The following is a 10,135-nucleotide window of genomic DNA, read 5'->3' as shown; positions in this document are numbered from 1 at the left end:
TGCCTAATCGGACTACAGGGAGACCCCGTCTTAAAGGATTAAAAAATTCTGGATGGATGTAGTTCAGTTGGTAGAGAGTTTGCCTCGCACACTGTAAGACTGAACTCAACCCCCAGTACAAATGAAAAGCAGACAGCACTGGCTGGTTCTCAAGAAGACACGGCAGTCTGAGGCGCTACGAGCAGTCATCCACCTGTTACAGCTTTTAACACATTTTATGTCCGCGCACCGCATTCAGGCCACACAAGATATAAAGGGTTACAAATATTCAGATTTTATTATAAATAAAATACTGTTTTCTTTTTTAAACATAGAAAAATGCCAAGTGTTGCGTTTTACTAACCTCCCGGAAGAGGAAGGCTATGGAGATTAAGGCAAACCGCTAAAGTGAAGGCACATTTAAAAGGGCCACAGTTGGGTTCAAGAGGAAAATTCCATGGGGAAAAAAAAAAATAAAACAATCTATTCTGTGTGACACCCGGCATTTTACAGCAGCCATCCTGTCAATTTTATTACATAAAATACAGATTACTGAAACTATACAATAAAACAATGGCCATGCTGCAGGAGTGTAATAGGTATTATCTTGTAAATAACTTTCATTTTTAAAAATAAATTTCTGTTTAAAAATATACCACACAGAAGGAGAGGATGAACCAAATCAAACACTCCACCCACCATGGCCTAAGCCCTGCTGGAGTGGAGCTGACCCAACAGATAATGGTGGTCTGTTTCAGCCATTTTCCTGCAACTGTGACCAACATGCACCTGTTACGGTAGTGAGCACTTAATCAGAGGAACTAGCCAATCAGCAATGAACTTGGTGAGGAAGAGCCATGCCTCTGCTGTGGCAGAAAAGACCTCGGAGGAGCAAGAGTGGAACCTCAGGGGTGCCAAGCCGAGCATTTTGGTGATCTCCATATGCCCAAGAGAGATGGAGACAGACTGAACAGAGTCTCCTCTCTGCCATCAGCTGCGCCTGGCACCCGAAAGTGCTCAGTTATTACATGCTCCCTACAAAACTGACCCATCCCACTCAGGAATGGGAGAGTCCCATCAGTAAAGTTTTCTAACTACTTCGTCCAGTCACCTGGTGGCTACTCTGGGGCAGACATGGAGGACAGCATGAGCTACAGCTCAGATGATCAGGGCAACAGGGGAGAGCGCCTGAGTGCCCTCTTGGGTCTGGCTGTGGAGCTGAGCAGGCTGAGATTGCGGTCAGACAATGAAGGTGCTGCAAACACGAGGCAGATGGAAGAGGCAGAGCACAACACTGGGGAGCAGGGATGACTCAGGAGACGATGGGAAGGGAGGAGGTATACAGGTTCCCTGTGCTAGCAAGAGGGAAATCTGAGCAAAGCCGTGAACTGACAGTGCCCTCCTGGGAGACCTGGGAATATTTACATAAATTCCTTACTCTATAATCATGATAAACAAAAACCATTCACACAAAAAATATAAATTTCAAATAATTAATAGCACCAGTGTGTCAGATAATAGTTTCTTTCCCCCCCGCTACGCAAAGTACAAAATTGCATAGTGTTAAAGGCTATATATGAATCTCAGAGGCAGGTAGGCAGGAGGAAGGGGGCGTGTGGCAGGAACTGTCACAGTGTGGTCCTAAGAAAACCACAGAGCTGAGGATCTGAGGTTGAGAATCCTACTAGGAAACGCCACACAAGGTTCTTACCGTTCTGTACAGAGAACAGTCTTAAGAGTGGGTGGAGCCACAAAGTGCAGGAACTGGATGGCGCTGGCAGTGGTGTGAAATACTGAGCGACAGCATTTGCCGCCAGGATCTGGCAAACAATGACGGATTTTGAAGAGTTCTAAATACAGAACTCTAGAAAAAGAGAATTCGAGCTTAGGGGCAAACATTACACCTCCCTCCAACAGAGAAGAAGAGAGCACAGATGGAGTCCTAATGATACTGGTTACACCTCCTGTTCCAGAAAATCTGGGGAGGAGGGAATCTGCTTTTCTTCCATTGGTCAAGATCTTAGAGACCAACTGTTTGACAGATAGCTTAACACTAATTCCAAGACTAACACACTAACAAAGCTTGAAGAATTAGGCTTGGAAAAAAAAATTTTAGTGGTTATCGCATCCCTGTTTCTTCTGCATCAAGTCCCATTTATAAAAATATCAAAAGCTATCTAGTGTAGTGATGAGTGCAAGCTGCCCATCCAGACTTTGTATCAGCTGCCTATGGATTTGAAAATAGTTTATCTTCCTGGTCAATTCATACGGGACAGAATCCTAGGTGTCTTTGAGCCATACTCTCCAGGAGACGGACACATAACTGTACTCTTTCCCAGGATGGCTCAGTGTCCTACACTCAACAGCTAGCATGACTGGTGGATGGCTACCAACATCTGAATGACCGATACCTTTGGCACAGGATGTTTATTTCCTTTTGTTTAAAAGAGGAGGCTGAAGATGCGGAGGCACTTTCCTTATCCACAGACGGGGCATACTGGCCATCTCAACGCTATGATGAGGAGCCAAACATTTCCTTCATAGAAACATGAGAACGGAGATAGGTTCTGCTGGTGTTGAGAGGAGGGAAGGGGAGGGGTCTGCCTTGGCGTAAGGTTGCTGGGTAAAGGGCTGATGTGAATGGAAGAGACTTTATTAGGCCAAACCCTTTGTTCCTGGTTCAGGATGTTTAACCTGCTCCTCTTTAAACTCCGACTTTTTGTGTTCACAAGGACAGTGGTGGACAGCAGCAGAGAGGTGGGGGGTCTGAAAAGTGTAATCTCTGTGTCAAGGCACTGTGGCCTCACGGGCTCCCCTTCCGGGGGCACTGCCTTGAGGCCCTCTCGTCACTAGGGCTTCTCAATGGACGGGGTGTTAAAGCAGCCGGACGGTAGGGTCTTCTTGATGTCCTCCAGGTTGTGAATGTCCTTTATGATCTCGTCTATGTCTCGGTTATAGTCCATGATGGCTGCCTCCTGCTTCCGGGCTTCATTCTCTAGGTCAGCCACCTTCCTGTCCAGATCGCTGACCTTCATTTCGTCCTTGGCTTTGTTCAGGGTGCCCTCGATCTCATTCAGCTTGTTCAGGTCCACGGTGTCCAGCTGTCCTGCAGAGTCAGGAAGGACACAGAGGAGAACAGGCTCATTCCTCGAGAACTTTGTCAGAAACTAAGGCTAGCAGCTTCCCTGGCTCAAAGGCGCTGCGTGTGCTGTGTTCAAGGGTCTAAGCAGTGCTGGCCTGGCCAACAAGGGCAGGCGGAGTGGATCATTAATATTAGAACAGTTGTAGTTTTGTTCTTGAGAAAACTGGTTTTCACAGAATGTTTTAATTTTTAAATATTTATTATTATTATTTATTACTGTGTGTGTGTGTGTGTGTGTGTGTGTGTGTGTGTGTACATGTGTGTCTGCATGAATGCCAAGGCATAGATGTGGAGGTCAGAAGACAACCTGCAGGAGCTGGTTCTCTCTTTCCACCATGTGGGTCCCAGGGACTGACCTCAGGTTGTCAGGCGCCGCAGCAAGTGCCTTACCCACTCCATCTCTTCAGCCCTCACAGAACGTTTTCCAAATGCACAGCTACCACATCTTAGACCCCGCATATGCTTACGAAGGCCATTTGGTAACACCCAATCCTCTTTGCCAGGTCATATAGGTAATCTGTGGGCCATTTCAGTATCATCAAAGAATATAAAAATCTCTAAGATAGAAGCATATGTCCATAACTCCCAGGTTCCAGGGAAGATGTGCTGGTTTGGGAATCACTTCCTGTTTGTAAAAGTTAAGACACTACTAGGAAAATAGAAAATGGCAAATGGCCAAGGCTGAAATGCTGAGATAATGCCAGCAAAGCCTCAATCTAAATGCAGTAAGACAAATAAGATCCTTTTGAAAGAGGATGTAGTCTCCTGAGACCAGTCTAGCTAGCTCACTGACTCTCAGACGCCAGCAATTTATTGGCCCACCTAAAACCTAGGCGATAGAGCCAGCAATCTAGTTCCAGTCTCCCTGCTTGCAAAGCCTGCCTCTTCTCCCTTCTCTCTCTTTAGCTTACGTCCATTTTAGGGTCATCTGCCAGCACATAACTTATTATTATTGATCTTTGAGACAGATAAAATATTATTTGTCTTAAAAAAAAAAAAAACAAAACAGTGGCACACAAATTCCAGAACTCGGGAGGCAGAGGCAGCTGGATCTCTGAGTCTGAGGCCAGCTTGGTCTACAGTGAGTTCCAGAAACAGACACAGAGAAACCCTGTCTCGGAAAACAAACAACACAACACGAAACAATCCCCAGTCTTCAAAGGCTATATTACTCCTTCAAAATGGAGCCTGGTGACAACAGGCTGTGTGTCCTAAAAGGAGATCTGCCTCTACCAAACTAGACTAAAAGGAGGGTTCATTGTGCTTGTATTTCCATGGAAACCAAATAAAACAAACAAAGTCTCCCTCTCTTTAGTGTAAAAGTTTTCACTTCATCAAACTGTTCTCTGGTTGGCAATGGAGAGATTCTGAGCAATGGAGCATGGCTCTAAGAATTCTTTATTCTACCATGGAGCCTTTCAAACCCCTTAAAGAACCCCACCAGCAGGGTGGACTAAGGGGAAATGGCTGTTTAATTACACAATGAACCCTGGCCATAAACGACACCCCAGCTGGCAGCTCATCTTCAAATGTAAAGACCGTGGTGTCCTAGTCGGGGCAGCATCCGGGGATGGCACCTAAAGCACCTGAGCTCAATGAGGTCGGAATCCTCTTCACTCTAGAGTTGGCGCCCAGCAATGCTGTGGTGTTGCAGCTGGCCCTAGACGGTGCTGCCAGGCAAGACAGTGGGTACGGCAGCCCTAACTGTGCAGGAGCTAAAGGAAACGTTAATATCGATGAGTTGAGGACTCCGTGTAAGTGGACTCAGAGTCGGTGGCATCAGACCCCAGAACGGCACAAAGCTCTGGGTGCTGGCAAGAGCGAGCCTTCCGTTACTTACCTAGCTGCTCCAGGAGGTCAGTCAGTTGGCCGAGGAGGCTGCTAACGGAGTTTTTGGCTTTTCTGGCATTGAGCTCAGCTTCCTGAGCAGCCTGTGAAGCCTGCGGGGAGAGTAAACAGCATGACTACCCCTGACGCCTTGTTTTCATTGTCTCTAAATATTTCCCTTAGTGAGGCAGCAGACCTATTTTCAGATGTGTCCCCCTTTTCCAAGTGCTGAGTCACAGACCCTCTGCAGGTTTTGGGGTGGTGTCTTTCTTCAGGTGGAGGAGTTACTTCTACTGCATGGAATAATCAGAATTCCTATGTTTTTTGTTTGTTTGTTTGTTTGTTTTGGACAGTCTTGCTATGTAACCTAAGCTGGTCTCAAATATAAGATTCTCCTGTCTCTGCCTTCCGAGTGCTGGACTGTAGGTATATACTCCTACGCCTGGCTGCCCTTCCTGATATATGCATTCAGAAGAATGACGCTATCTCATTTTCTCACTCCCCCCACTCCAGAATACCTTGGGCAAACACGTGATAAAATGCATTAGGTAGAATTAGGTTATTTTTAAAGTACAGATTGAGTATAGGAACACAACGTGGATACTCTTAGGTACCTGATTATTCAGAGATGTCCTACTCTTGAGAGTTTTCACAAGCAAAGCAAGGCTTTTCTGAAAATTCTCTGTCAACTACACACACACATGGAATACAATGGATATTTTCAAAGTCAACCAAAGGTAAATACGTTTGGGAAAGTTCCATGAAACCTGAACAAACACACTGGGCATGAGTCACAGGAAGCAGCGGTGGAAAAGGAAGCATCTACGCGTCAGAAAGCAGATGCTCTCACCAACAAAGCTAACAGCAGAGAAAAGAGCTTTGCATGCCCCACCAGGAATTATTGTTCCTTGTTTTGGGGTCAAAACAAAGCAAACATTTAGGGATAAAAACAATGTGAAAATTTTAAAAAAATAAAAAAGCTTTCACAAATAAATTATTAACTCAGTTTAAATCACAGCTGCTCTTGGGGAGCCGCATGGGCTTCTGGGCGGTTCTGGGACTGGGACACAGGACTCTGCTGTTTAACCTGTGGCCTTCGGTGTCTTCCAGAAAGAACCACAATCCTTCTGGTTGAAGAAAATATTAAACCCAGGCAATACTCACTGAATGGTGGACTTTCAAAACTATATAAATACAAAAGGGATAGCATATGAGGGCATGGCTTACTGATCCCAAGAAGTTATGTACCCAAACTAACAAAAGTGGATTCTCTTTCTGCTCTTTGAATTAAACCCATATTCCTTTTTGGAATTCATAAATATGTATTCTCTACTTTTTTCAACATGCTTTAAATACAATGCTTCCATCAAGATGGCTGAAAGGGTAAGTTGCCAAGTTTGATGACCTGAGTTCTAGGCCCCAAATCCACATGGTGGAGGAAAGAACTAACTCCCAAAGCTGTCCTGGGACAGCTGCATGTGTTACAGTGTGCGTGCATGCACACACATGGAATAAATAAGTATATTTTAAAAAGAGAAGCCATAGAGAAACATTGATGTTTGCTTCACGGTAATTTCCATTTGAGCCTCATTTTTACATTAAAATTGCAGGATAATCCAGCACAAAGTTTAAAAACTCAGCTGTTTTTTTAGTCAGTCACGGTGGTGCATAACTTTAATCCCAGCACACAGGAGACAGAAACAGGAAGATCTCTATGAGTTCAAGGCCATCCTGGTCTATAGGGAGAGCTCCAGGTCAGTCAAGGCTACACAGGGAGACCACCCTGACTCATAAAACAAAACCCAAAGCTCAGCTGGGTGCATAGAGAGGGGTCACTTCACCAGACCTTGTATTTGTCCTTTCCATCTCAAGGTAAAAATGACCCACAGCAAAAGGCCGTGTTTTGGGGGCCTCTTCCTGACACAGCAAGGATGAGTGCAAACAAGCTGACAATGTTCACCGACCCTGCGACCCTGCGACCCTGCGACCCTGCGGACCCTGCGACCCTGCGACCCTGCGGACCCTGCGACCCTGCGGACCCTGCGGACCCTGCGACCCTGCGGACGCAACTCAAAACAGCCCCGTGATCCTTTCTAATGCAAGACAGAACACCAAATGAAGAAAAATGGCCCCTCATTCTCCCGTGTACCAGTCAGTCACAAAACCACTCGGCCACAGTGGCCTGCTATGCGCAGGCACCACAGACAGTGTGCAAGGGAAGCGGGTGTGAGGCTGGTGTGAGGCTGGTGTGAGGCTGGTGTGCTTCAGTGCAGTGGCAGACAGTGTTCCTCAAATGCCTTGTAGAAGAACCTGGTCTCTGCCCGTAGTGAGCGAGCAGCTGGGAGGACTCAGAAAGGAACTGGCTTTTTGCTGCATTCTCCTTTTAAAACAATTTTAATTTTATCCCATGTATGAATCACCTACTCAGCCACATTAAACACACACACACACACAAACACACACACGGCTTTTTTTTTTAAGTGTTCTAAAACGCCAGCTGTGAGGGAAATGTTTTGCTTCTAACTGAGTGGTTTGGGGACAGAGCAATTGTGCAACACCAATACCTGGCAGAGGAGCCAAATTCTTTGTCTTCTACATAAGCTACTGACCCAATTCCTGACCAGAAAATGCAATACAAACCCGAGGTTCACATGGAAAAGGCATTGTTGGGGGGTCTCTCCCAGTGAGCACCCTCCCCTCTGCCTCTGAACAACAACAGGGAGCTCTTACCATCCCCGCCATCATCATGTCCTGGTCGGCATCGTCTTGTTTCCTCTTCAGCTCATTTTCTGCTTCCTCCAGTTGCCTCAACATAATGTTCACCTCGTTATCCAGATCCGTCACTTCTGCGAAGGTTCTCTCGGCGTCGGCCTTGGTGCCGGTGGCATTCTAGGCACAGAAGGAACTGCTGACCAAAGCAAACCAAAGACCCAGAGCCACCTTCCCTTTCCTAGAGCGCCTCCTACTCCCTTCTGTAATCTGTTTGGCAGAGAACAAATTCTGCGCGGACTCAGGGGTCTAGAGAGCATGAGATGTGTGAGCAGGGGCTGGTGAAGAGGGAAGCGCTCACCTTCTGCACGGCGCTGGCGATCCTCTCTGCTTCATGGGCTTTGGTCTTGGCCTCCGTGGCATCGGCTGCAGCATTGCCCAGGGCCAGCTGTGCCTCCCGTGTCTTCTCATTGGCCTCAGCTATGGTCCGGTTGATGGCGGGAATCCTCCTGAGAGCCTCCTCTGCAGCTGTCTTGTTATCATTTACACGTCTATCAAAATCTAAAAAGGAGTTCAAGGCACGCATTTGAATTAAACTGCCAAAAAGAATACAAAACTGCAATTGGATTTTGTTTTCTATGCAGCAAACATCTGTTGGGGGAACAAAGAATAACAACTGGAGATGAACCTCAGAGAGCACAGAACACACCTATCCCTGTGCAGAGGGTTCATGAGGACAGAACACACCTATCCCTGTGCAGAGGGTTCACGAGGACAGAACACACCTATCCCTGTGCAGAGGGTTCACGAGGACAGAACACACCTATCCCTGTGCAGAGGGTTCACGAGGACATAACACACCTATCCCTGTGCAGAAGGGTTCAGGACCAGTCACAGGCCTGCACATCCGCTTCTGAGTAGAGTTCCTATTTGAAAAGCCACTGCCATGGAGGCCCGGCACACCACTGCTTCAGCCAGTGTCTTCGGGGTCTACTGTGTGTCGGGTGCAGTATGACACTCTGCTGACGAATGGGGAACCAGCAATCCAAAAGGCTAATTTGTGGATAGGGGTTCAAACAGACCCCGACACCAAAGCTACACTTGCAACTCTTATGCTTATAGAACCTGTGATTATTTCCACCAAACACGAATCGACCCCTCGGTGAACCGGATGGGTGTGCTTCTCCAAGACAAAGAATTAGATATCAGTGGTGGAAGAAAAAAAAGATAGTCTCTGTTTATCACTGAAGGTCAGCTAAGCAGGCAGACTGTGGGGACGCGAGTTAGTCTAACGCGAGACCACCCTCCTACATATGGCTTTTTGTTTGCAGACTGAAGAATGCCAGGGTAAAATGACAGAGGCACTCTGATTTTTCTTTCAAATACTCGAGCTCCAGATTTGCCAAGAGATCCTGCTTCAATAAATAGAAGACCCATTAAGGAGATACCTGGAATCAACTTGAGGTCTACACATGCACGTATGCACGCGCGCGCGCACACACACACACACACACACAGACTATGGAGGTTAAACCAAGTATGGTAGAAGACCACGGTTAACTACTGGATCGAAGTAGTCAGTGTATAGGATTTAGCGCACTGTTATGTTCACCGGGAATCATGCTAAATACAAATGGAAAAGTGACTCAGTGACCGCCTCTGCGGAGGACAGGCAGAGACGCTGCTGCTACCTGACCCTCTCATACCTTTGAGGTTGTTGAGAATGTCATTGGCTTCTTGTAAGGTATTTCGTCCCTTTTTAGCAGCCTCTTCAGCAAGAGCCTTGGCAGCGTCAGCTCGAGCTAGGAGTTGGTCGGCCGTCTGCAAATGCATGGCAGGTCAGAGGACAAACCTTTGTGGGCCGGCCTTTCCCTCTCACAGACAAGCCCCTCACAGCCACAGCTTAGCTTAGGGACTGACGCATACACAAAGGCCGCAATAGATGTGGCTCACCCTTGAGTCGTTTAAATTGTTGCCTCCAGAAATGCGGCCAGTGGCAAATCAAACCAACCTGCTGCTCAGCTTTTCCCTTCTCTAGAAGGTTCTTTACTTCATTTTCCTTCCCTCTCATGTCTTCGCGAAGGTCCTCATAGTCCTTTAGCTTCTGGTCAATTAGACGGTCCAGATCTGCAGCTTCCTTCTTGATTTTATTTGCTTCATTCTGTGACGAACATATAAGCAATGATCACAATAAATGACAAGGAAGCTTAGGGACTCTGTGAGATTTAAGGCTCAATTGACAGAAGGACAGCAGAGGTCAAGAGTTTGTGGACTTTTTTAAAAACCAAGTATACTTTAGTGATTTCCGAAGTCTCCTGTATTGTGATTAGCTTCCACAGCTCTGCCAGCCACAGCTCAAACACATCTTCCTCCAAGTCCCTTTCATACAACTCTCCCTACCCCCTCCACAGCTGCGGCCTTCTGCCGGCCATCATATCAAGCCCATCTATTTCACACTGCACACACATGGACTCAGTC

The 10,135-nt window shown here is 46.8% G+C and overlaps 1 protein-coding gene across 1 annotated transcript in view; it reads right to left on the bottom strand.

Annotated features, from left to right (window-relative positions):
- Positions 1–253: 253 nt before the first annotated feature.
- The window catches only part of Lamc1 (laminin subunit gamma 1), a 122,489-nt gene continuing 112,607 nt past the window's right edge, over positions 254–10,135 (bottom strand). Inside the window, exons 23-28 of the mRNA XM_041662510.1 lie at positions 9,669–9,818; positions 9,364–9,478; positions 8,019–8,218; positions 7,679–7,837; positions 4,962–5,061; positions 254–3,085 (exon numbers count right to left, since the gene is read on the bottom strand). Coding sequence (XP_041518444.1) covers positions 2,829–3,085; positions 4,962–5,061; positions 7,679–7,837; positions 8,019–8,218; positions 9,364–9,478; positions 9,669–9,818 — 981 coding nt within the window. The 3' untranslated portion in view covers positions 254–2,828. The remainder of the gene's footprint in view (positions 3,086–4,961; positions 5,062–7,678; positions 7,838–8,018; positions 8,219–9,363; positions 9,479–9,668; positions 9,819–10,135) is intronic.

This window comes from Microtus oregoni, unplaced genomic scaffold (genome assembly GCF_018167655.1).
Source record: "Microtus oregoni isolate MIOR12 unplaced genomic scaffold, Mior012 000013F_ref0000133, whole genome shotgun sequence".
Lineage (NCBI taxonomy): Eukaryota > Metazoa > Chordata > Mammalia > Rodentia > Cricetidae > Microtus > Microtus oregoni.
Note: the sequence above shows the minus strand (reverse complement) of the source record. Positions and strands in the feature narration are given on the sequence as shown.